The sequence below is a fragment of the Vidua macroura genome, chromosome 7 (assembly GCF_024509145.1).
Source record: "Vidua macroura isolate BioBank_ID:100142 chromosome 7, ASM2450914v1, whole genome shotgun sequence".
NCBI classification, from domain to species: Eukaryota; Metazoa; Chordata; class Aves; order Passeriformes; family Viduidae; genus Vidua; species Vidua macroura.
This window is the reverse complement of record NC_071577.1, coordinates 16,262,898-16,289,952: the sequence shown is the minus strand read 5'-3', so window position 1 is coordinate 16,289,952 and position 27,055 is coordinate 16,262,898. Positions and strand designations below refer to the sequence as shown.

Below are 27,055 nucleotides of genomic sequence, written 5' to 3'. Positions count from 1 at the left end.
TGGGCTGTCTGAAGACAGTGTCTTCTACTACTTCTGCATTCTTTTAGGCAAGTCTTCTTGTCTAACTTCTGGGTTGATTTTCAATATGTTTGCTGTCTGAATCTGAGAAATGTGTATTCTATACTCACCTACTTGTGATAATCCAACAAACTCTGTAGCTTAAATGAGTAGCTTGGAAATCTTGAAATTATTCTTTATCTCAACCACTTCCTTCATTCTGTGTTTTGCAATTCCATGTTGAGGAAAATTGGTAGGTGTGTTTGAGAAGTTAACCATTTGGTAGTTCAGTGCATATTAAACATGAGAACAAGGCTACGTTACACTTTCAGAACATAGTGCTGTTTTGACAAATTTTTAACAGAAAAAGGGAGTGATTACTTAAATAATTGAAAAGTGAATAAAAGCAGAGATAAGGAGAAGAAAGATTATGAAGGAGGGAGAGTTTAGGAATTAAGCAGAAGGGGAAATAAGACAATTAGGAAAGTGAATAAGAAAATGCTGTAAAGTCAGTGGAAGCGAATAATCAGATAAGAAATGTATCTAGCTGAGGGTTTTATTTGGCACTGAACACATTTATTTGGTACCTGAACACATTCTATATATAATTAATAGTGATAGTGAAGTAAATTGTGTCTGGATGTTTCTGACACTTCTTGCTTGAGTTGAGGGTGGTTTCTGGGGACACAGAGGAGGGTAAAGTCTAGAATGAGGAGGGGGTTCCCGTGCTTCATAACTCCTGTACTTGCTGTGGAAAGATTCTCTGAGAAGAGCTTTGCACCACTTAAGGTTCTGGATTTATGATTTTATTTTATTCTGTCATTGTTTGTTTGTTTTGTTTGTGTGGTTTTTTTTAAACTTTTTGTTTGATTTTTTTTCCCCTGTGGAGGGCTCTTTCATAGGTAGCTATTTACACTGACAGGACTCTGTCAGTCTTTCTTGGTGACTCTTTCTTTTGCACTGACATTGCTGCAGAAGAGCATGTGTTAGAGATATTCACTGTTTGCTCTTCAATCTTAACTCTACAGAGAAACATTATCTTATTTGGGAACATCTGTGGTAATATAAAGGCAACAAACAAAAGGGAGGAGATACAGAAGAGGGAAAAGGATAAAAATGTTTTCAACTTCTGCAAAATGTTATAAATTGTGGAGTGGATTCAGAAATCATTTGTAATCTCAAATACTTCTGGCAAAAAATTTAAAACTTTTGAAAATTATTTTTGGTGTAGAATATGGGACTATGTGCATGTGTGTTAGTGGACAAGACTGCACAGTCCTGGCAGGGGAGTATGTTAGCTATGGGCTGGCAACTTGTTTTTGAAAATTAAGCAGCTTGATTTCTAAAGTAAGACTACCTCAAATGCCTATTTTGAAAGAATTTCCCTGTGTAGTTTGCAGTGGTCTAATATCTGTTCTAGTTCCTGGGACAGTGTCTAGCCCCAAGGACTGCTGGTCACAAACAGTCTTTGTGCTCTACTAGGAACAACTAGGAAGCTTAAATATAATTTTCTAGCTGTTTAATAGCTATCTAATAGGCAAGTCATAGTTTCTACATTGTCTTTCTGAACACCATCTGTCTCTAATCTGTTATCTGCCATATTGACCTATGAGTGAAGCAAAAAGGAAATTATTTTGTGATTAGGATTGCTGTTAGGGTTCTTATTTAATTTTATGAGCCATAAGGAGTATTGTGTACTAGTATCTATGGTATCAAGACTAGACCACATTCTACTAAGTTTGTAAAGCTGGTATGGATGACTCTGGAGAATAAGTTAAGATTGTTTATGAGGGGAAAAGCTAAAATGCTTTGGTTGACACTGGTGCTAAGAAGAGGAGATGTATAAACTAATGAATAGAGCAAAAATGTCCCATCAGCACAATGTGGCTGAAAATTTCAAAGTACCCAATGGTTGTTTTTTCTTTTGGTTCTAAAAAATGTGTATTCCCTCCTTTATCCCAGTTGAAATGCATTAAATAAAAACTTTTTATTTGAGGCAATACTACAGAGTTGTTGATAGATGACCTTGAGTGCAATAGTGGCTAATGTTCTCTTCTTTTTTACAGAAAGATCCAGATTACCTGAAGCTCTGGTTGGATAGTTTTGTGTCTAGCTATGAACAGTTTCTGGATGTGGACTTTGAGAAGCTGCCAACGAGGTATGTAGAATTACAGACCTGTTCATTTTTCCTGATATCTGAAACAGACCTGGCTGAGAGCCCAGTCCTGTTCAATGGCAGTGCTGCCTTCAAACAAAAGTTTGTTTAGTTGTCAAGTGGCACTCCCATTCATTTGAAGGTCAATTTGGGCTGGGAATGATGAAACTAGGCAAATACTTGTATTTGCATTGTATTAGGAAATTGGCATGAGTACTTCTTGTTCTTGCTCATAGAAATATAATTGTTATTCCTTGTGTTCCTCATAATTATTTGATAGTAAACACAGATAGTAGTGTTTACTATCTGCATCAGCAGTGACAGAAGAGAAGCAAGGTGTAGGTAAAGAATTTGTAATTTTATTTCAGGGATTACTTTAAGATTAAGGGTGAATGAAATTCTCAATGAAAGATTTGGGTATATTAGCTGAAAACATTTAAAAATTAAAATATGCACCAGTTATAGACTTAAGAGTGATTTCCTTGCATCCTTGGAGACTTCAGGGTAAGAGTATTGCTGACTTCCTTCATGTTTCTCACCAAAAGCTCCCACTTATAATCACGAGGGTCTATTGGAGCCTAATTTCAGAATTTCATACTTAGTATTTTAAATTTGTATGTTCTGTTATCATGATTATGTTTTCATGTCTAACTTTGAAAATGAGGAGTAAAAACTTAGGCATTGGATGTTTTCTCTTGCTTTTGGGGTGCTTGGATAAACTAGGGATTTTAAGAAAAACGAAATGTTAAAGAATTCAGACTTCATGAGTACTGGTGTCAGTATTGTAGCTGATACCACCAATGGTGTTTGAAAGCACAGAATGGTGCTCCTTGCATGATGGCTGCATTCCAAGCCCTGTTAAAATCAATGGAAATTCTTTAATGGGCTTTGGATCAGATCCTGTTTGAAGTGCAAGTGATAGCCTCAGCTGTTACAAGGAAATGAAGAATGCTGCAACTGGATCTCAGCAGATAAAACCTAGACTTCCCAGGTCTTTGTATTAAAATTTTCCTCATAATGCCTATATGAGTGCAAAATGTACAGTGCAACTATCAGTAAGAAGACCTTCAGGTTATTTCTGTGCTCTTTCTGAAAATTTATTCCTTTATAGTGTCAAAAATGCATCTTAATATGTTCAGTTAAGGAGAAGAGTTTGTCCTTCAACACAGGTTATCTTTAACATACTATTTAGTATTGGAATACGAACACTGGAAAAGAATCTCTTGGTACTTTGATTTTAAGTTTTTAAAATTTATTTATACTCTGAATTTAATTGTTTTTAGTGTATGTGTTCATGGTTTTCATGTTGGGTTTTTTTTCAGCAACATAAAGCTTAGTTATGTAGAACAGTAGCAGCATCTTCATTGTGGTAAATGGTGACTTTAGTGAGTGTAAAAATGTGTGTTTTGCTGAGCTTAATGACAGGATTAGTGATTTAGTCTGGAGGAATAGAACCATGTGGATTTGGACTCGTTTGTGTAACAGATGTAAAGAAAAAGCATCAAAACAACATAGGGATGAAAGCAGATCATTCCTGTGCTTTTATGTCTACAATAAGAAAACCCATGGTGATCAGATACTAGAATTAACAAAGAATTGCAATTTCTGCCCATACGTGCATTTGTGATATAATCAGACATGTGAAAAGTGGCATCTTTTTGGGCTTTATCAATTTGCATTGCAGGCCTTTACATTGTGAAAACATTATTACTGGGCCCGTGAAAAAGAAAAGTAGGTCAGTGTGGAACAGCCAAATGTTGATTTCCAGGGGCCACAGGACCCTGTGGACTCACTTTATTTATTTATTTATTTATTTATTTTTTAACTGAATTCCTTATAATACAACTAATTCTGTCTATTGGTCTTAAAAATGTATGATGCTAACTAAAAGGAGAAACTGACTGCACCAATATTTTTTTTCTTTTTTTCCTTCTATAAATCTTGGTGTGTTTTACAGCTATATGCCTGAAAGACCTTGTGTAGTGAAGAGCTAATGCCAGGAAATAATAAGAAACTGTTTAGGCCTGTACAGATTGCTGGACACAACTAACTTTTTGGAAAACAGGCATGAAATTTTGTAAATCTAAAACATATGTGGGGGTTTTTAGCATCCAAGAAAATACTACTTAAGAAATGTAAAGATTCTATTACAGGTTTGGTTTGGGTTTTTTTTTTTCTTTCCTGAAAGGACTCTTAATTGGCACTGTCACTTGCTGATTTAACTCATAAGGGTTTTTTTTTTTTTTTTTTTCTATAAATGAGAATATCTAATTTCCTCAAGTCTGCTTTGGAAATGTGAAAGATGCTAAGCAGTACAGAATTAGGAAGCCTCTAAATATAGTGTGTGTGTACCCAGTATGATTTGACTGTGTAAATAGAGCTTATACAGTTATGCAGCTTATAGGCTTATACAGCTTCAGTTCTACCCCTGTCTTTGTGCCTGTACTCTGTATGAAATGGCTCATTGATGATGTTATTAATGATTTTGCTGAAAAGGTGAATATAGCTGTGCTAATGGTTTGATCATTGAGCACGAAAGACCAGCACACCTGTCTGTCTGTTATTTCCCTCAAAACACGTATCCATGTCATATGTATTTACCATAAAAAGGATAAAACCTTTACCAGCTGGTGTGAGGATTTTTTTTCCTCATTGAAGAGGAATTGTCATTTGATTCAATACTTTTAAAAATAACAAAGGCCTCCTGAGTGTTGTCATACTTTTTTTTCTGCTTTTGGTTTGCATGATCTTGAGCAAACGAGCTTAAAGGAAGCTCATACAAGGTACCATAGAAACCGTATTTTATTAACTTGCTGACTTCAAACAAACATAAAAATGATGCAGAAAACGTGATAGGAATGCTGATTACACGGTTTCTGTGATTGCATGGTGATTGTTGAAAAGTAAAGCCTGGTTTGCTACAGCAGTTTGTTTCCAAGTGCTTACCACTGGTGGAGGAGAGTTCCCAGGGTGTGTTTGAGCTGGAATAGGTGCCTGCAGTGTACAGATGGTTCAGTTCCCTTTCAGACACCTGACATAGTTTGTATGGCTGCATAACCATGTTAACATCATGAAGGAAATGATAAATAAAAAGATCCCAAATGTGTCAAGTTCTTTCTCATATTTTTGAGGTAGGATACCAACAGTCAAGTAACAATGTCAGATAGGGTATGTTTTTTTATATTAATTTTTTTTTCTTCCTTTTGGAGTACTTTAAACAGTGAGTCTGTTTGGGAAAAATTGGTACTACGTGTCAACAAATTTAAATCCTTGTTTTATAGCAGTAATTTGGTCTGGGGTGAAAACAAGCTTGATTGTTTAGAAATATTTACATTTATTTATATTCTCTACAGTATATTAATTTTGTGTAATGCCAGTTTGGATTTCTCATGCCTTACACATCTCACACATCTCTCCTAAATTCTCATGGGTTGTGCAACACAGGCAGCTACTGCAAAGAAAACATTCTTTGGGATGTGAGGCATGAAGGGTATGCTGTTTGCTCTCTTGTAAAGCATTTCATGATCTTACTGAAAAAGACTTGTTGGCCATTTTAGGGAATTAACTTCTGGAGATACGATTTCAGCTGTCAAAAATTACAGTTTTCCTAATACTGAGAGGGAATTATCAGAATCTGAAATACAGAATCTGAATTATCATATTATGAGAAACCGTGCTTGTAGAGAGAGTGGATCTGCCAGCATCTTAAGGGGTGAAGTTGCTATCACAGAAATTAAAATTTCTTTCTTGGCATTTGTGTTAAAAAAAAAGCAGTTGCTCTCAGTTATGTGGTTCGTGTTGCTATCAGTTTAGAGCCTAGGCTATAAAATTTGTGTTACAATGCTCTGAATCACTTGAGATTCTGAATTCCACAATCTGAAAAGCAAATTGCACAACTGTGTGAAGAGGCACGGGATTGAAGTAGATGGTTGTCTGTATAAGCGTAGGTAACATTTCTTTTCTAGGATATGGGAGCTTTCTGTCACTTACACCTATCTAGGTGTTTTACTAAGCTGAGTCTCTGATTTTCCCTCCTCTAAAGGCTTCCTTTTCAACATTAGAAGCTAAACAATGGATTATTCTCCATTTTCCTCAAATAATAGAGATCATGTTGTATAGGGGTAGTCACTGCATTTCTACACATCTTTTTTGTGGTTTTTCTTGCATAGATGCAACATACGCAGCAGTTGTATTAGTGAGGGTTTGAGCTTGCTGAATTTTTTTGTTGTAACTTTCCTCTGGCTTTGGCTGTGTTGAAGGCTTTTGTAAGCTGTAAATGCTCTTGCTTGTGTCTTCCTTTTCCTATAGAGTTCATAGAGGACGTGTCAGGGTAAACAGCTGCTGCCAAAGGCTAACTGTTTTTAGCATGTGCAACAGTGGATGAATAGTTTTCATCCCAAAAAAATGTTCTTACAGATCTGTATATTCTATACTGTTAATGAAATGGGTTTCTTTATGAAGTCTGTTTCTGAAACGGTTGTTCCTGGTCACTTTCTTATTTGGTTTTGGATAACTGGAAAAAAAAAATTAAACCACAAATAAACCCATTCTTTTCTTCATGTCTTGGTTCTCCCTGGTATGTTTCTAAAAATGTTTTAGTTTGCAGAAAACAATAGGCAAAAGATACATTTCAAAAAGCGATACAAAATTATGTAAGAACGACATGAGGTTCACTGTGGATGAATACCAGCTGGACTTCAATAACTATGCAATAATTGGCATCTAATTTATTTGGACACTCTTAATCTTCAGTAGAAAGTTGAAAATGTTCTTCCACATATGTTTTGTTCTCATGTTTCATTCCACTGTGGCTGTCCCTGGGTATTTCCCAGGCCACCTTTTTACCTGATGAAGATTATGTGATTTCTTTGTGGCAAATAAGGTAGGTCATTGCATGGAGGAGGATTTAGGAAGCCACTTAATGGATTTGAAAACTTTTTTTTTTTTTAATGTAGTTCATTGCTGGGAAAAAGACAGCTCAAGCTGGTATATTGCCACCAGACATTTCCTTGTGGCTCATTAGAAAGTGTTTGTGATGTGTCAGTTGGATGACCTTACCCACAGAACTGACTGGAACACTACATGAGTACATGGGAATCAATTGGCAGCTTGGCATTTGTATGATTAACAATTTGGTGTCTGGCTTTTTTCATTAGGGTGGACGACATTCCGCCAGGAATATCGCTGCTTCCTGATAACATTCTTCAGGTCCTCAGGCTCCAGTTGCTACAGTGTGTCCAGAAAATGTCAGATGGCCTGGAAGAGCAGCAGCAGACTCTGTCACTTTTACTGGTGAAATTCTTTATCATCCTTTGCAGGTATTTGTTTCTAATTGTTTTTATTTGTTTCTAATTGTTACCTCAGCAAGGCTGTTGTTTTGTTTAAGAAATCTTGATGCAGCCTATAAATATAGATTTTAATGACACATATTATGTGATTTGATACCTTCCAGTAGATACAGAGAAATAACACTTCTCACAATCTTCAGAATAAAGGCAGAGGGAATAAAAGAGAGGGGAGCAATGCAGTCATCTTAGTAATCATGTTTGCAATAGAAATAGAAGGGGTTTAAACACTAAATTCTTTGTAGCTGTAGAAGATAAATCTATGGGAATTCAAGATATGATGTACCTCGTATAAGAAATACTTTTAAAAGAAAAGGTGCACTCTAACAACTGTTAGCTATGAAATAACTCAAGGGACTTGTACAGGAAGAACTGTTTCACATTCTTAACATGCTTATAATTCTATAAACAGCTTGTGAAACTTATTATTACACTACTCATGCAGCTGATTTCCTTCTGAAACTTCTGCCTGATAGTGTAATTCTGTTGACACAAATGAATAAACAGTTTTTAGGGATCTATTCCTCACTATTTCTTCAGTTTGCTGTTGCGAAATGCAGTTAGAGAGAGGAAGGGGATAAAATATAATAGAGACTCTCCTTTACTGAGGAGTATTTGAAGTAGCATTTTTGAATGCTTTGTCTCACCTTACCTCTGAAATTATACGAAGAGCTGTATGGCAGTGTTTAAATACCCTGGAATATTGAATATAAGCTGAGTGGATGGTAGTATTGTGTTTCTGAATTACAAACTGGTGTCACCTTTACTTGCTGAAAAGTTCTCCTATGTCATCGCTTTGATATCTGATCTTTGTAACTTCAAAACTGGGAAATTCTTAGTTGTTGTTGCTTTATTTTCTAAAATAATTTATTAGGTGTTTGTTTTGCTCCAGAGAATTTAGAGTAAATATTTCTAGGTTATGTTTCTTAAAGTTTTAGAAAGTGTGTGTACTAGTAAAGTGGAAGTTATTGTCTTTGTTATCAGATGCCATTTCTGAGCTTTCTATTTAGGGTGTCCTGGGAATCTGCTTAACCTCTGAAACCCCAGATTCCAGATGGAATTGGCCTGTAGCACAGTGACTTGAATCTTTCTTCCTGTTAGATGAAAATGTGTGAGCTCTGTAATGGTGACGGAAATAAACATTTAATTATGTACAGTCTTTTGGAAAGTATTTTTGAAATGCTGGTATCCTTTTGTATGAGTATAGACAGAATGCTAAAACAAACATTGTTTGAACTAGCTTCAAATGGTACACTGTGTACAGTCTGTTGTTTTTATGTTGTTTGCAGGAATTTGGCTAATGTGGAAGAGATTGGGATGTGTTCGTACATTAACCATGTTATCACCATGACTACGTTGTACATTCAGCAGGTACGTGGTTAATAATTCTTGTCTATTTCTGCCATCCGATACCTCTTGCTCCTTTTTATGAGATCTGCTCTTTCAGTAATAGTGTTATGTGGGGAACAATTCATAGGCTCAGAATTGTTCTAGGGGAGATCAAGATTAATTTTCAACTTCTGGAAATTTTCTGACCATAGCTTTCTTTTTCTCCTCAGTTAAAAAGCAAAACAAAAGAGAAAGAAGTGGAGGATCAGACACCCATAGAAGAATTTGTGAGACATGCATTGGCTTTCTGTGAAAGTCTCTATGATCCATATCGAAACTGGAGGCAGCGAATTGCAGGGTATGTGTGGACCAGCACAGGATTGTAAATTCTGTGGTTTATGAGCGCTTTAACCATGAATCAACAGAATCACACCACAGAAATATGTTATGCTTTCTCAAACTGGATATGATTTAAATAACTTTCAAAAATTATAATATTTTTACTGTTAATATAAAAGTTAAAACAAAATTAAATTTGAGGATATATGAGGAGGTGATTGGTTGTAACTGATCACCACAAAGGTGCTTACATTATGCTCTCCTTCCAAAACTGACCATCTTTCTAAACTAGTCAAACAAAGAAGCCAAAAAGAATGTGGTGGGCAGACCTGCTTGAATTAGGGCAAAAGAAGTTATTGAAGTTCACAGTGTAGATAACTTGCATCTTTGAAAATAATTTTATAAGTGTATCAGTAACATTGCATCCCTTCAATTTTATTGTGTTCTCACCAGCCTAATGAACTCATAATAATGTTTTCTGCCCATTTAAAATGGCTTGGTCAAGAAATTTGGCATTCTACCTGGTGGCTTAGTTACAGTAAGCATGGACTAAATAAGAGAATGCTGTTTTTTTTCTATTTTGTGTTTTTAACTAAACAATTTTGTAAAATGTTAAGACTTTTTTTAAGTGTGTACTGAATATGAGATTAGCTGTGATTCATGTCTTCAGGATGAAATACTACTTCACTATGCTCTTTCATCCTGTAGGCAAAAGAAAACTCCTGATTTATGGCAGTGTTTTCTACTATGTCATATTATAAATTCATATTATAAGTAATAAATTAATAAGTAAGTAATAAACAAAAGTATCATGTCTGATTTCTTTGGTGTATGTTTTCTAATGTAATTGCAGACGTTTCCTTAGTACAGTTGAAAGAAGCAGACAGAAGTATAAACCAGCTTCCCTCACTGTTGAGTTTGTCCCTTTTTTTTACCGTAAGTATTACTTAACAGCCTGTTAAAAAATAGTTTTCTGTAGAGGAATGAACTTAGTGAGCCCAAGTAACTTTCTCCTAAGCATGCCTGATAATGTAAAAGTCCTTTACTTGCTTTCTGAGACTGAATATAGTGGGTTACTTTGGTTGTTTGTTTTTTGTACTTGTTCTTTGCTCTGAGCATTGCTATTTTGTAATTCCTGCTCATCTTTGAAAGCATTTTTCTTTATTTCAGTGCCTAATGTGGTTTAGTAGGGTTGGTTCTGTGAATTGCCAGCTTTTCTTTTTGTTGTGGTACATAGTGATTGCACATGAGATGCCTGTAGTAACTGTGCTGATAACTGTCATGGAAAAATAATCTCAGGGGAGTGTTCATGCACGTCTGTCTCTTTAATATGATTTAACAGCTAGAAAAAATGAAACTCTGTGCCATTCAACTAGCAAATGATCCTTGGCCTCGAGTTTGGGAAACAATTTTCTCTCTCGTTAAGTCATTAAATATCATGATGACTGCTTTGGAATTCATGTGTTCTTACGATTACAGGTTGTGTGGAACAGAAGAACTTACATGTCCATATTCTATACTTAAATCTCAAGAATGTGGGATGCCCAGGTAGTTTGCCAGTTTAGCATACCAAAGTGCTAGTGCCTACAGAATTGAAGCAGCAGGAACAAGCTGGAGGGATGGGCGGTGAAGGAGTGAAATCAGCCCTTTTTGCAGCTATCCATTAACTTAGTTTTAATTGAAAATAAAAAGAAAAGGTATTCTATTCATGGAGTGGTAGCATTTATGGATTTGATTTTTCTAGGTTTGAGTCACAGTTCCTGTTCCTTGATATTCCATTGCTGTGTACAAAAAATAGGATAGTTGTCAAAAAGACCAAATTGTTGCTGCCAGTAAAATGCCCTTATCTACGTGCCAGAGCATTGGAAACCCACTCTAAAGACTGCTACTGAGGAATGTCATCTGTAGGTTCTCTCCTCTCCATTCAGTGCCTTGCCCCATGGTTCCTCCCAAGTCTCTTAAATATGATATAATGTGACCAAGCTAAAAGTGTGCTAATTAGCCAGCAGATGCTCTTCTGCTTGTTGACCAGTTGGCAGAAAGGACAGAGTAAGAAATTGCTGAGCATGTGCCTTAAGCATCCTGCCATGCCAGGACTAATTTGAGGGGGGGTGGTTTTAGTCTACCGAGCCTAATGATTTCACAATCTACTAGGTACTGCTCTTTTCAATTTGTCTGAAGTTCTACAAAGATCCAGAGGCTGTAAGTCAAGGAGTGGTGGTACTAGCTCCCTAACTGTCTGATCATCTAAGTAAGCTTAGCAACAGCTGGCATGGGAAGTTTAAGCAAGCTGAAGGTGTGGCCCTGTGAATTCCTGATAAATGTGGTAATGTGTTACTTTGATAATGCTGGAATTGGTGTGTTTGTCTGAGTTTTATATAAAACCAAATGGAGATGATAGAGTTGATTTTTTTTTTTTTAATTTGTATGATGACAGGGAATAGAGGAGGGTTTTTTTATTATTTGTTGGTGGGGGTTTTTTGAGAAAAATCTCCTTTTTATTTAATCAGAATGCTTTCAAGAAAGTGAACATCTCAAGGAAAGCCTGAAATGTTGCCTGCTGCATCTCTTTGGAGCTATTGTGGCTGGTGGTCAGGTAAGTATACTCTGAACTTTTCACCTGCTGAAACCGCCAGATGCTTGTTCCTTGTTTAGGACTTTTAAATACTCCATAACTTGTAAATGAGAAGAATTTATTATCCATGATTAATTATTTTTGTCTTAGAAACTTCGGGATCATTCTGGGCAATAATACCTAAATACTAAAAGCTGGATCCCAATTTCAAGTAACCATAGACGTTTGCTGTTTAGAACAACTACATGTTCATATGAACTTAGTGTAATATTTTAAAGAAAAAAATGTGCATAACTAGATTAGGAATTCCCACCTGCAAAGATGGAAGTTTTGTGTTCATGTGCATGACATTGATCTAGCTTACTTCCCAGTGCTGAAAGTAAGCTGCTTTCAGTAGGAGGCATGAGGCCTTTACAGCTTGGAAGCTGTTAAAAGTCTTTGAAAGAACATGAGGAAATGAGGGTATTCATCAGCAGCAAAGTCAACGTCCACTTTCTCACCTGACTTCTGTAAAATCCTACTTAGTCTGGTCACAAGCAGCTGCTACTACTGGTAATCTCGAAAAGAGTGTTTTTAAAGGTTGCCAGGAAGCTGCAAAGCCAGGCTCTGCTCCATCATGGAAGGCAAGTGGAGTCTGAGCAGGATGGGCAGCAGCAGTTGACCTGACCAGCAAAGGGTGTGATCTCACTACACCCAGACAGTGATGGGAGCAGCTGTGCTGGCTGGAACCAGGATGGACCAGCCCAGCCCACTAGACAAGTCTGTAGTGATAAAGCCTAAAGTCAAGCCAGGAAGTCTGGTCAACACATCAGAGTAAGGGTTTGCTCTACAGGTGGTGACTAGAGTCAGTCAAGAGGCCAGTGGTTGCCAGCCCCATCCATAGCCATGAGGTAGGGCTACGGTCAGACTGCAGTCAAGTCAGTAGTTCAAGACATGACATGGCCAGGCATGGCCATGGCTGCAGTGTAGATCAAAGAAGTAAAGGGTTGAGAGCCAAAACTTGAATACAGCTGCCTACAGAGGATATGGAATCCCTGACAGGGCTTCTCAAAGCTCACCACAAGCCTGGGCTCCTGTCCCTGAGCCTAGGCAGTCAGGTTCCCAGGAAGAAAGGTGAGGAAAATGCATTCAGGGCCCAGGCAAACATTTGCTAATGATTATGTTCTTACCACATGTTCTAAAGTATCATAAATCTCATAATCTAAAATGAAAACTTCAGCTTTGTCTCAAATTAGCAGTTTATCAGGGCTACCTTATAAGAATTTTATAACACGTATTTAAATTGTATTTCCTTTTCTATATAAGCATTCCCTTTGAAAAAGAGACCCTATTTAGGTGAACAAGATGGGATGCATTTCATCTATAGCCATCGGCATAATCCAAATAGAATGTTTCTTAGTTATTTAACAACTACAGAGCATTAGTATAGAGTAATGCATATTTCATTGTTCAGATAACTCAAGTAGACACAGCTGGTTTGAAGAAGTTTAAATTCTTCTACATTTATTTTTCTCAATAATTTTTTTGCCTTAATGGGTTTCAGAGGAATGCTCTTCAAGCAGTATCTCCTGCCACCATGGAAGTTTTGATGCGTGTTTTAGCAGACTGTGACAACTGGGATGACAGAAACCCTGAGGAAGTGAGCAGGAAGGCAGAGCTGACTCTGAAGTGCCTGACAGAAGTTGTCCATATCCTCTTAACCAGCAGTTCTGACCAGCGCCAGGTGGAGACAAGTACAATATTGGAGAACTATTTCAAGTTGCTTAATTCAGACCATTCAGCCTTACCTAATCCAAGGCGATGCAGGCAGTGGGAGAGCAGATTCATAGCACTGCAGATCCAAATGCTGAGTGAGTACACAAGTCTTTTCAATATTTCTTGACAATAACTCTGAAGCAAAAAATATTGACTTGGCTAAGCAATTGAAACATTTCTAACATTTCTTCTTAGATATTTCTTTAATCATTTACTAATAAAAAAAAAACCCAGAAGAAACCATATCAGATTGCTACCATTTAAACAAAGTGTCAAGGTTCATAGACTGAAAGTCTTCATTAAAAGATAAAAACTTGGCTAGGCAAGAAGTGAAACTTATCAGAACCTTCGTAATTGCAGAATAAAACTGTTCTGTAATAAAATAGCTGTGTGGTGCTGTTTTGTGATAGTTTGATTTTCAAATGGCATTGTTGCAAACATTGGCCAGAAGTAATAGTCTGAAAGGGTTGGGTATAAATTTTTGGGTTAGAATACAAGGGTTTGAGGTGTTTTCCATTTTGATGTTCAGTGTGGGAAATAAAGGTGTTTCTTTTCCCATACTTCTGAGAAAACTGAGGAATTGTACTGTGGCCATGGAGAATGCTTACAGTATAAGGCTGCTGCAGAGTAATTGTGTGTTGAGGAAAGAAATGTTCATGTGCTGTAAAAAAAAAAAAAGTGATGCTGCTTATGTACTCACAACTGGAAATTACTTGAAACAGAGCCCCAAAGCAATCAAAGATATTCATTAGGTGAAATTTCACTATAATATTAGTCTGTGGTAGTCTTTACAGTGTCAAAATGTTTTGCTTTAGGCCTAGTGATTTGTTCTTAAAATGCATATAATTCTTGATCAAAAGTGCAGATAATATAATTTGTATAATTTTTTCCTGATGTGTATTATGGAATGTGCAGGAAAAAAATGCTTGATGGATTTGAGATGTGTTTTGTTTTTCATGGCAGTTCTGTTTTAATTTTATAGATACCATCACAGCCATGTTAGACTGCACAGATAGGCCTGTTCTGCAGGCAATTTTCCTTAACAGTAACTGCTTTGAGCATCTCATTCGACTGTTGCAGAACTGCAAGGTAAGTTTTCCCTCATCAGCATATTTTTAACAAATCCTGCCTTGTATTATTATTAATGAAGTAGGGGTGTCTCATGTCTGTCTTGTGGTTAAAGCAATAATACTTTGAGTCCTGAGCAAAATATCTTTACAGACCTTGCTCAGTCTCTAAAATCTGTTATGATGCTGTATCTTTGAATCACTGCTGAATCTTTTTCTACATACTAAAATCTCTCAGATGTCAGACTTTGAGCTAAGCACAATGACCTCTAACAGTATGTCTAATTACAAAAATCAATCCCACCTGCCTTTTTATTTGGCTTTTTGTTGTGGGGTTTGGTTATTTTGTTTTGTTTCTCTTACATTCTATCACTGGATTATTAGAAAGTCACTTAGCTGCTGCCAGATGGAAGTCTGAATTCTAATTTCAGAGGAATGTATTTCCATTTAAAAATATTTCTGGTGTCCCATTTTAATTATTTCAAAATATTTGAGTCCTCTATGTGGCTGACATAAAGCATGAGCTCAAGCTGTTACAAATGTTCTTCAATTTTTTCTTTTCTACATAGGACCTAGGGTTTTCATCTCAGCTGCAAATGGTCATAATTTGCAAACTTCCACTGATTGCACTGATTTTATTTTTCCCTGTGATAAAGAACACAGATATGATGTAATTCTCTGCACTATTTCTTTTTGTGGTATGTTAGTGTAATATGTGATATGTTAGTGACATAGCTGTTTTGAGCTCTTCTGGTGCTAGATAATGTTAGCTATACTGTGCAATTTGTTTCTAATCCATTTAGATTTTGGATTAGAATGTATTTCAGTGCAATGATGTATTAAAAATAAATGTGTTTGGATTCTGTCCTAATTGTAATTATAATCAGTGGCAGAATGCCGACTGACTTGAAGTGTTTTGAATAGTCTGTAGCTTTATTATCTCCTTCTGAAAATACTGTGTTTGACCTTTCCATTCTTCTCCTGTGTTCGGGAATCTCTGCCTATTTTTGTACTAACCTTGTACTGTATAAGAAACTCCTATTTTAGTTTCTTCTAAAATCATCAGCAACATGATGTTTACCTCTTCATGGTGACTCTTAGCTGTGTTCCTGCACTCATAAATAAGTGGCAGAACTTAAGAAAGCAGGAACAGCTGATCGATCTATTTTTTTCTTGCAGCTTGCTGTTTTTATTTTCATTCTGCCTGTCTGTATGTTACAAGATGTGTTCTTTTAAGGTTTTCTCCAGGGATACAGTCTCACATATCATTGTGTTGTTTAGAGATCAGTGCTGCCAGTTTGGTATACAGTGTGCTTTTTTAGTCTTTTACAGGCAAAATACCCCCACAGATGAGAAATGGGAGAGTTAGAGGCAGGGCAGGTGTTGCAGTATATTTGTACTTCCAGATATACTGTGTCTCCATTCTTTTTCAAAGCCAAATAGCAAAGATTGAGTTAGCTGTGGAATTAGGATTTCTCCTTACTAGCTGGGGGTTGAGATCCTAGTTCTGGATTTTATTCCTTATTCTTTGAAAATTGCTACTTGGTTCCTAAGAAAGCTGTGTGTGGAAAGCACATTCTGCATATCTGCAGAGAGCATGACAGTCCATACACACACCTTCAGGAAACTCAGGAAGCTATTGGATCTTCTGCAAACTGGAAATGCAAGTAATTTCTATGGAAAGGAATGGTAAAGCAAATCCCTACCACTATTCTGCTATAGAGATCCCAAAGAACTTAGGGTGTTCAAGGCTGTATTTCTACTCATACTTCCTAGTCATTTGCAGTATAACAATCTAAGATATAAATCCTTTTTTTTTTTTCTTCATGTTTGCTGGTTTTAAGGCTCATGGGCAAACTGTCTTTCCTTAACTATGCTTTAGGGTTAGAGATCTACACAAAAACTTTTCAAAACTGCTTGGTGAAGTTTTGATGATCTGAATGTTGCTTTTTGCCAGTGATAGCCAAAAAAGAGGGACTGTAATTTACAGGTATCAGGAGGTGCTTATTCTGTACAGAGAGTCATTTAATAATCTGGTTTGTCAGAGCTGAATCTTTTCTCATCTGTTTTACTATCTCAGAGGTCAGAGTTTGAACAAAGCACAATGACCTCTAAAACAGTGTGTCTGAGAAAAAATGTGGTTTTTGAACAGCTTTTAAATGGAAAAATTAAAACCATCTAGACATTGTAAAAAGAAATCTATTTTTCCTTTTCACATGCCTTATGAGAAATTAAGTAACTCATACCAAAAGTTTGAACTTTTTTTTTTCATTGTCTCCATTTGCTTTTGTTTAATGTTCTTATTCTTGCTAATGTTATAGTCCTCTGAGACATAGTTACTCTGCATTGTCAATGCTCTTGACTGTGATGTACCTTTCAAAGTGTTTCTAACAATGTGCTTTCACACCTATGTAAGTCAAAGTAATATCTTGAGTGTTGTCCTTTGTTTTGGCCTAATTTATGGAAGTCAATTTCTCAGATTGTTCCTCTTCAAAGAGACTAAGCCAGCAGATAATGGAACAAAATGTGTTTGTGGGGGGGGGGAAGAAATGCTTAGGTTTTACCCACTAAAGGAAATAATTTCTTTTTTTTTTTTAAGGAACTTTTAAAACATTTCAATCAGGGTTTTTAAAATGCCTCAATAGAATCTTAAAACAGAAGGAGGTAATTTTTAGTTCTGATTACATTACAGCTAAATTTGGCACACAAATTGACTGCAATTGGTTATGAATTTGGATGAGTTTAAAACTGTCAAATTCAGGTACTGACTAGGAATTTAGCTACTGAGCAGTTCCTTAGCTGAAGATGCAGTATAGGTGTGTATGTTTGATTTAAAGCTATTTGTAACCTGTCTGATGCTTAGGATGATGGCAGAGATATTTTGCCCTTCCTGTCCCAAAGCTTGTGTGCCCAGAAATTTTGTTTCTGTGCTGTTTGAAGATGAAAATATTCTGTCTAGGTATCTTCAGCTTTCACCTAGACTGAAACATAAGTGGAAAATGATGAAACATCTGTATCCATTTCCTTGTTAATGCCCCACTCTTGTCTTTATTTCTTACAAGTAAATTTCTTAGAACTCTGTCATGTTACATATTGTGAATGAAATCACAGTTGCTAAGCCAGAGATGAGTACAAATTCAGATAAATCTCTCTCTTTGTCTCAGTGATTACATTTTTTGTTTTTTGGAAAAAAAAAAGTAATTACTCTTCAGCAAAAATACAATGTAATTGTCAGTATTTTAAGAATTAACAGAAGACTAATACTAACGGACAACTGTCTGACCAGTGTGAGAAAACTTTATTTTTTTTTCTTTTTTTTTCCCCCTCCTGTTTTGTTTTTGTATGTGAAATACAAATCCAAGGCAGCCTCCACAGATTTGGCTGCAGGTAACTGTTTAATGCAATTATTTCCATTATTCTTGTCTCTGTTTCTAACAGCTGTTTTTAAATGCTAACAATAAAGTGGCAGACAAGAGTGAGAAAGACCTTACCAACAAATTACTGACAGAAATGAATGAGGACCAGGTACCTACCTAAACTGTATTTTGCTTCATTTGAAGTCAAGACACAATAACAGGAAAATTGATTCCTGTGCTTCACCTTAACCATCCTCCTTAAGCCTTCTGCAGCAAGATGAACTTTTGATGCTGCACAGATCAGCATTTCCTGTCTCTGGAAAATGATTTTTCTGAATAACAGATTGAATTCAGCCTATGTTTTATTCATCTGCTTCAAACTGCAGATATTGGCAATAGCATGAGCATCACTTACGCCTCTTTTACGGAAAAGGTGAAGCACATGAATGGGATCCAAATTAATTTTCTCAACCTGGTGATGATTCTTTTTCCCCTCCTTTTCCTCTTTTTTGCTCTTTGTCTCAGCACTGTGGTGTTTTGGATTCTGGGGCCTTGTTTGTGAATCTCAATGGTTGTGTTTGGTGTCCTGGTTCTTTGCTTGTCATCAAGAACAGATGTTCACAAAACAATGGACAGGCTGAATCAGGGAGGTAGGAATAGCCTGTTGCTTCACTTTTCCCAAATATTGTGGAAAGTTACAAATGCCAATTTTTGTATTAATTTTATGGTAGAATTATTTGTTCTGATTAAAAATGTAAAAAAAAATGCTGAATACAGGGGATGGTTATTTACAGGTTGTGATTTTTAACTAATAGCTTTGGCTTCTTTGGACACAGCACAATGCTCTAACAATATGTAAATGTTTCTTCACGTCTAATAATCTTCTGATTATTGATATTTCACTTTCAAAATATGTCTGAGGTGCACATCATATTTCAGAGATGATGAAACAGTATGTTTGCTTGCACAGAGTTGCTAATTAGGTTTACTGATGGATACAAAAGAGTGCTCCAACATATTTGTTCTTAAAACCATCATAGAAATAGCAATATAAACAAGAATTACAGAAAAAAAACTCAAAAGATTACTTAAACTGGAGAGAGAGGTGTTGAATCAATACAATGAGGCTATGGGTGAGGCAGCCACCTAACTGTGGTGGTGTGACTTATCTCTTAGATTTTGGGGGTGTGTCTCTGCTGCATTAGTTTGCAGGGCCTTGGATGGAGAATAAGTCACTTTATATGAACTGCAGATGCTGATTTTCCAGCAGCATACACACTGCAAGAGATTTCCTAATCGTTTTCCTCCCTCCCTCTTGAGGTTGTCCATTAGACGCATGAGGAAAACTTATTTGTCCATCAGAATATTTGAGGTGCAGTTTGTGTTGCGAATGCTTCTCTCCTCTTGAAGTCTGTGGTCAGTTGTCTGCTGTGATGTAATTCCTTGTAGGCTGTGGGGTTTGAAATTTTGACTGATGGGTAGATGATTTTTGAAGCATGTTGCCAAACTGTTGGTTTCCCTTGTGGCAGGAGGGCACAGCACAGATTTTGGAGCTGAACTGTCTTTGCTTATTTGTATATGACTTCTGTACCTGCTCCTTTCAGGTGTTTCAGGGACACCTGGACTCCTTGGCAGTATCAACCATTCAAGCCCTCACAGCGGTAATGCACAAGTCTCCAGCTGCAAAGGTAACAGTGTCTATGCAGAGGGCTGTTTGCAGCTTCTTGATCTTGTTTCCAGTTAGTGTTATCACAATACCTTGATGGATCTTGCTAATGGAGATGAGCAGATCGTGCTCACATATTCATGCCAGATAGGAATAGCTGATTAGCATTTATTATCCCTTCATATGTGTCTAATGGCTGAACACTGTCATCTTTCTACCAAAACTGGAAGATCTGGGTGTAATGGCAGTTGGAACCTTTGTAAAAAAAGTACATTGTTACTTGTCCTATGGATATATGGGGTAGACTTAGTGCGTATTCGCAGGAATTTTCAGGCAGCTGTTGTTGTTGTAGTTTTATAGGGCTTTAAACTAAGCCAAGACAGTATTGCTGTCCAGATGGTGGTCATGCTATTGCCCTGTGCCTTTCCTTTGTAGTTATTCTTGTGATTTGGTAAATGGATAGGTTGTGGTTAGTTTGTGATTCTGACTGGAAGCTAAGCCTATGGAAAAATAGTATATTTATTCCTGGATTGCTGAGTTAATTAAATCTAACCCTTGGCTGAATGATTCCCTGGACTTGGCACAGGTAAAGGGATGTGACTGTACAGTGGAGGATAAAGGAGGAGTGAGAATAATTTATTTTTTTTGCTACTTGCAGTACAGCCTAAGGGAGAGACAACAGGATCTGTTATGCTCCTCCAGAGCATTACTGGAAGTGTTTATTTCTCCACTGACTCTGGAAAGCCTGGGAAGAGTTGTGTGTTGGAGGTGGGGTCTAGCTGGGATTCACAGAGAGTCAGAGTATTCAACTGTACTTCTACTGCAACATGTGTATTTTTTCTTTTCTTCTTTACCTAAGTAATCACCTCACTTCTGCTGAAAGATTTATTCTTTAACAAAAAATCATTTCAGCACAGACTATAGCCAGGAGAAGAGTATCCATTCCATATGATGTGTTGGCTGTTTAATAATTGACCCATAAATGGATACCGCCATTTGAACTTTGCTGGTTGATTTTTTTTCCCCTTGTAAAATCAGTTAGTTTTCAGGAAAACTTCTGTGGAACACTTCTCTAATTTTTTAAAGTTTTTAGGACAGGTGGTTTTTAATCTGGTCTAGGAAAGTCTTTTACTGAAAGATTAATATTTGAATACTTCTGTTTTCCAATGTAAACATTTCAAGCTATAGTTTGCACTAAAAAGATGAAAAATGAAGCTATTTATTCATTGTGATATTATTAACATTTGGATTATACCAAAGTAGTTATATTCTTTTGTAGGTAATTTACAACTTTGAACTTTTATTTCTGTGTGCTACAGTGAAGTGCTTCTCATCTACAGCATTCTAGAGACAGTAGAATGAACAGGTTATCAAAAATAGATTTCTAACCTGTAATTATTACATTCTAATTATTATGTGTCTAATAGTGCATTAAATTGTCTAAATTGAAATTAAAAGTTGTTTGTCTACCTGCTGCAGTAGACAAGCAGTTTTTGTCCATTTTACTTGATAGTGAGATGGGAATTTTTATCCTCAGGAGGTCTTCAAGGAGAGAATTGGGTATGCACACATATATGAGGTACTAAAATCACTGGGTCAGCCGTCACGGGAATTGCTGGAAGAACTCATGAATATGGTGAGCAGTGCTTGCTTTGAAGCAGAAATGCTTTCATCTTTAAACAGTACTTCTGGCCCCGTCTTATTGTATTTCATGTCTGAGTTCCCTGCTGTTTTTCAGGCTGTTGAAGGTGATCACATGGCTGTTGGGATACTAGGCATTAGTAATGTCCAGCCCTTATTGCTGCTCATTCAGTGGCTTCCAGAGCTAGAATCACACGAGCTGCAGATTTTCATCTCCAATTGGTTGAGGCGAATCTGCTGTATTGACAGACAGAGCCGTGCCACGTGTGTCAATGCAAACATGGTCATCCGTATCATCGAGACCCTCAATTCCCACTCGATGCTGCACTGCACTTGTGCAGAGAACCTGATTGCCCTGCTGGGCTCCTTGGGGAGCCAGTCCATGGGCTCGGAAGAGCTGCTCCAGCTGGTGCGGATGCTGCGGCCGGAGGAGCCGCGGGGCGCTCACCCGTACGTGGTGCCGGTGATGCGCGCGCTGCTGGCCATGGCGCGGAAGCAGGGCCTGGCCAGCGCCCTGCAGTACTTCAACCTGCACCACAGCATGGCCGGCATCGCCCTGCCCGCCATCCACAGGTGGCCGGGCTCCGCATTCTCCTTCAATGCCTGGCTCTGCCTTGACCAGGACCGGGTGGACCCCGGCACGACGGGCAAAAGCGGCAAGAGGAAGCAGCTCTACAGGTACATTACTGGAACTGCTACAGCCTGCAGATGTAGGCCATCTGTCTGGGCATATGGTAACCCATGACATGTGGTGCTTCTGCTTATCTTCATCTTCTTCTTTATCTTCAATAGTTAATGCTTAGTCTGAGAAAGAAAGAGCTTTCATCTGTCACCACAGCCAAGTTCTGTTACAGAATGTAGTAGTTTCTCTGTTGTAATGTCTTCTACAGTTTCAACATCCATAACTCCAAATTGTGGTAAGGTTCATTGCTTAAACAAAACAACATTAAAAAATAAAACCTAGTCCCTCCAACCTCCTACCCAAAACCAGAACAAGCTTTCACACAGTTTGTTGTAAAGGTAATGAACTCTGGATTTGTATAAGTGCTCAAGTGAGAGGGCACCTTCATGGTGCTTAAATAGTGCATATTGATGTGAATGCTTCTTGATATAATTTAACTTTTTAGGTACTAACAGAAGCAAACAAAATGTCTTTTTGGTCTTTTTTTAATAAGAGAAGTAGCAGTCACATAGTAAATATTGCACCACCACCAATGAGTGGATTTTCTTCTTAATGAGTGTATGGTTAGGTGGTAGTTTTGATGAAGCAATTCCTTTATTGTGTGTCTTTTGTAGCTTTTTTACAGGAAGTGGTATGGGGTTTGAAGCCTTTATTACATGCTCGGGGGTATTGGTGGTTGCAGTGTGCACGAAGAGGGAATATGCAACAGTGATGCTGCCTGACCATTGTTTTTTTGACTCTCTCTGGGTAAGATTTGATACTGACAAAAACTTTGTTTAGGATTGTATTGTTAGCTCAGAAGTCAAAATTATGGTTTTTGGATCATTTAACAAATAATATTGCAGTAATTCATTGCATAAGAGCAGTTTTAATCTTAAATAATGCAAGCAATTTTCACATAGATTAGTTGTTTATTGAGCTAAGTTATGCATGTGTATTAGGCATTTTTGTTGATTAAGCTTGTTACTGCATTAGAGGGTTTTATACTAAATTAAAACAGGCATAGGTGGCTGTGGAGCTGTGTGAATACATTAGCTGTGGTGCTGTTTCTGCCTTATCCTTTTCTAGTCCTATACTTAAGAACTGATGTGCATTACTATGAAGGAGCTGTATCTTTCTTTTCAAAAACCTGTTTATATGTAAACATTATATTTACTACTTTGAAATAGAATCAGCAGGTGTTCTTATTATATTCTTGTTGATGCTTTGCATTTATTTTCTTAAGTGCTTTCCTCACCAGCTTAGTACAGATAAAGTTGAATAATTTCATATAGCAATTTCACTGCTCTTAATAATGACTTAATTATTTTTTATTGCTTAATCAGCATAACATAACTATTGTTCACGTGCCTGGAAAGAGGCCCTTTGGTCAGAGCCTCGTGTATATCTATGTCAATGGACAGCAGAAGGTCTCTGCCCCACTTCGATTCCCTGCTATGAATGAAGTAAGTTCCCTTCTGAGCCACAGCCTGGTAGGATGAGCTCTCATGCAACAGTGAGTGTTCAGACTGTTGCTAGTAATGTTCAGCTGTGGATACTGTCCAGAATATCATTTTGGAGTGTAACTAACCATTAAATAATGCTTGGTTAGTCATCTCTGTTTAAAAACAAAAAAGTCTACCACGTGACTGATTAAATAGTGGGGTTTTTCTCAAAATAATTGCCTGAGCATATTGACATAATTTATGATGACATCATAATAAATGGCAGCTCTACCAGTGGGATTGAGCAACAGTCCTCAATGAGGAATATTCTCTGTTATTTTCATGTATTTTTACTGGTGTTTTTTGATTGTTCCCTTAATATGCTATTCCTTACTCCTTTGGTAACTGAATAAGCACTTTACCTGCAGTTAATCTAACAATTTTGGATGTATACACATTTAGCAATACACTAGCCATCAAAATGAGTGTATGTCATGTTTAATTTCCTCTGTAAGCTTTGTTCATTCCTTTTGGGAAACAAATTTCTATTAAACTGGGCTATAACACCCAATATTCTTCCCTCTTTTCTAAGTTCAAATTTGATATTTGTTAAGTATGTTGAGAAAACAGTTGCGTTGGATGCTGTAATGGTAAAATCAGTATATAACTTAAAAATGAGACTAAGTGTAGTTTTCATTTCAAGATAAAACTCTGGATTTTGGCCCATCTATAGAATAAACATTATAAATCTCAAGGTAACTAGAAGTAGGACAAATAATCTTAGCATGAGAGCATCTGTTTGAGTGGACTAACTCATATGAGAAATGTGCAGTAGCAGATATGCTGGGCTAGTATTCTGGAATATAATCCAGAAGAGGAGTATTTACAGAGGTACCCCTGTACTACAGAGGTACTGTCCTTCCTGCTATGCTCCTGCTAGAGGTCGTGCAGCACTTGAGGTAACCAAATTGCTCTTAGTTGGAAAAAGGGTGTTCTATTGTGAGAAGTATATGCTCTGTTTTTTGGCCTGCTGTGAGGGATTGCTTGTTCTTCAAGGCTTGACAGAACTTGTTGCTTGCAGTTTCATTTATGTAGTTTAGATTTGCTAGATGCAGTCTTCAGATTTAAGGCATAGATTTACAGTATGTGTTTTGTTTTGTTTTCTTCCATGTATGACTCTCCAGTCTTTTACTTCTTGCTGCATTGGTTCAGCTGGTCAAAGAACAACAACTCCTCCTCCCTCTCAGATACCAGATCCGCCTTTTTCCTCCCCAGTCATGCCCCACCGGACATCGCTCGGGGGCATTCTTGCTCCTGGAAGTTGGGGTGGGGTGCTTGGAAAACCAGAGTTCATCACCAAAATGATCTCAGCGGGGACTCAGGACAGTGAATGGGGGTGTCCAACATCTTTGGAGGGCCAACTTGGATCAGTTATTATCTTTCATGAAGCACTGCAACCTTCTCAGGTGAAAGCATTATATTTAGCAGGTAAGTGGTGATTGTACTGGTTTTAGCAAAGTAAAAGGAATGAGTTATGAACAAGACCCCACTAAGCTTTGCTCTACACAGACACATAATGAAGAACTTACAATTCAGAAGAACTGCAGAGCTGACCTGAGAGGGCTATAAAGCAAATAAGCTTAACATTTAATAAGTATGTAATGAAGTTTGATTTTAAAATGTTATATTTGCATAAGCTCATATGTTTATCATATGAGCAGACCTGCAAAATTAAAATGTTAGGTAATAATTTCACTTATAAATTCTGAATTTTTGCTACCCTTTGCCCACATGTGTTTGCAGTTGAGACTCTTTAAATGTATTGCCCTTATTTGTTAGGCCACCTAAAGGTGATTTATGCTTGAGGATTTTTCCATAAGAATCAATAATTAAGTGGTCATTTTAAAGAAAATACTCTGAAAGCTATGTTGTACAGTTCAAAGTGTGAAAGGTATTAAGTTGCATAATGACTCAAGGTTGTTACAGATTAGCATTAAAACACTTGCATCATTTAAAGGAAATATTTTGTATTGCTAAACAAATCTATCTTGAAGATTACTCATTTTCTGGGCACTTAGGCTTGGTGACAGAGATGAGATAGGTGTACAGACAAACATGAGAGCTGTTCGAAGATAAAAAAACACCTCTTCTTTGTGTAGTTTAGCTTTTCATGTAGAATGTATTCCTTTTTAAGCAGACCCTCTGAAATGAATGATTTAAGTTATAGAAACTCTACTTCAAAGCATGTCTCAAATAGATAACGGTTCAGACTGTCCTATTTGTTCTTCCAACAAGTTTGGTAGTATGAAATTTGTAAAGGGCAGTGGACTCTTAAAAATATGTCATATGATTTTATAAATCTTTTTCTTTATAGGTCCAAACTGTTTAACTCCGTGGAAGTCTCAAGAAGCTGAAGTAGCAGACCTCCCTAGTAAGGTGCTGCTTCATTATACACCAAAGGTATGAAACGGGACATAATTTCTGTTTGACTACACAGTGTGCATTGCTTTCAGTGTTTGCACTGTGGCTTTTATGGGAAGATAAGGAGCAGTGAGAGCTTTCTTAAACCGTAGTCTTGTGCAGACAGAGTAGGTTTGGCAAAAGGATGTACATCTTGTACAATAGAGAATGTCAAATCTAAAATGGCATATGTTGTATTCTAGGGGTTTCACGTTGTTTAAATACTTTAATATCAACACATTGGCACAAAATCTTGTGTTCAAGCATCTGCAGGTGCTTGATGATACCATGGCTTCTTTATATTTTTAACAGGCCTGCAGAAACCCAATTTGCCTTGACCTGTCTGCAAATCTTTTACATGGAAGACTAACTGGAAACAAAGTAGTGAATTGGGACATCAAGGTAAATGTGTTGTGAAGAGGCAGAACCTGATGTAAAAATGGCAGTGGTTGTGTATGTCTGTCGTAGCACGGTGTCCCGGAAGGGGTAATAATCAGCATTGGCTCCATGATTCCAGCAGGCTGATCAGTGGCTTTGTTGTATTATACTTACTAAGAAACCCATTGCCCTTACTGATGGTCCGATACGAGTGGACCAAATTGGTCCTTAAAATTCAAACACCATCACCATTGGCCAATTAAGAAATCACCCTTTGGTAAACAAATCTCCATAACACATTCCACATGTTCACAACAACAGGTGCAGCAAGTGAAGATAAGAATTGTTTCTCATTCTTTTCTCTGATCTTCTCACAGCCTTTCCCAGCACAATGCCTGGGAAAGTTGTGCCTGTTGCTCTCTGTTGCCAGAGAGTGGCTGCCACTTAATGTTCATCTAACTTTTGGAATGCTGGAAGTTATTATCATAATGCAAATTATATTTAACAGATGCACCATGTTTTTATACTGAGAATTCATGGGGTAACACTGTAGCTGGAGTAGGGTTGTATTTACATTACATTTATTGAGAACTTATGCGGGCCACTGCTTTTACTGTCACAGTGCATGAAGATATTTTGTGGTTGCTGACTATTCTTCATAATAATGTTGACTGCATGTTGTGTATCGATAGCATTTTGTCATCTCTAGGGAATTCTATAATTTTTTTTTTTGCTTTTTCTTGTTTTAAACTTGCAAGAGTTTTCTTGTCATAAACTCTGAGTTAGATGAAGATTAGTTAGTAGGGTTTAGTTAACACTTGTGACTTGTCAGTAGAATACCATGGTTTTTCAGCCTGAGGAAAATGTATGCACTATAAATAAGACC

General features: G+C 37.1%; 1 protein-coding gene across 5 annotated transcripts in view; it reads left to right on the top strand.

Moving 5' to 3' along the window:
• The window catches only part of NBEAL1 (neurobeachin like 1), a 79,876-nt gene that overhangs the window by 13,678 nt on the left and 39,143 nt on the right, over positions 1-27,055 (top strand). For 4 of the 5 annotated variants that reach the window (XM_053982968.1, XM_053982969.1, XM_053982970.1 and 1 more), the window contains 16 exons: positions 2,064-2,155; positions 7,309-7,470; positions 8,787-8,868; positions 9,057-9,184; positions 10,019-10,101; positions 11,676-11,761; positions 13,284-13,590; positions 14,478-14,584; positions 19,523-19,606; positions 21,122-21,220; positions 21,323-21,903; positions 22,522-22,654; positions 23,233-23,352; positions 24,516-24,819; positions 25,706-25,791; positions 26,104-26,193. In XM_053982968.1, the coding sequence (XP_053838943.1) occupies positions 2,064-2,155; positions 7,309-7,470; positions 8,787-8,868; positions 9,057-9,184; positions 10,019-10,101; positions 11,676-11,761; positions 13,284-13,590; positions 14,478-14,584; positions 19,523-19,606; positions 21,122-21,220; positions 21,323-21,903; positions 22,522-22,654; positions 23,233-23,352; positions 24,516-24,819; positions 25,706-25,791; positions 26,104-26,193 (2,544 nt within the window). Of the gene's footprint in view, positions 1-2,063; positions 2,156-7,308; positions 7,471-8,786; positions 8,869-9,056; positions 9,185-10,018; positions 10,102-11,675; positions 11,762-13,283; positions 13,591-14,477; positions 14,585-18,000; positions 18,088-19,522; positions 19,607-21,121; positions 21,221-21,322; positions 21,904-22,521; positions 22,655-23,232; positions 23,353-24,515; positions 24,820-25,705; positions 25,792-26,103; positions 26,194-27,055 lie in introns of all 5 variants that reach the window. The other variant, XM_053982971.1, reaches the window with a different exon arrangement.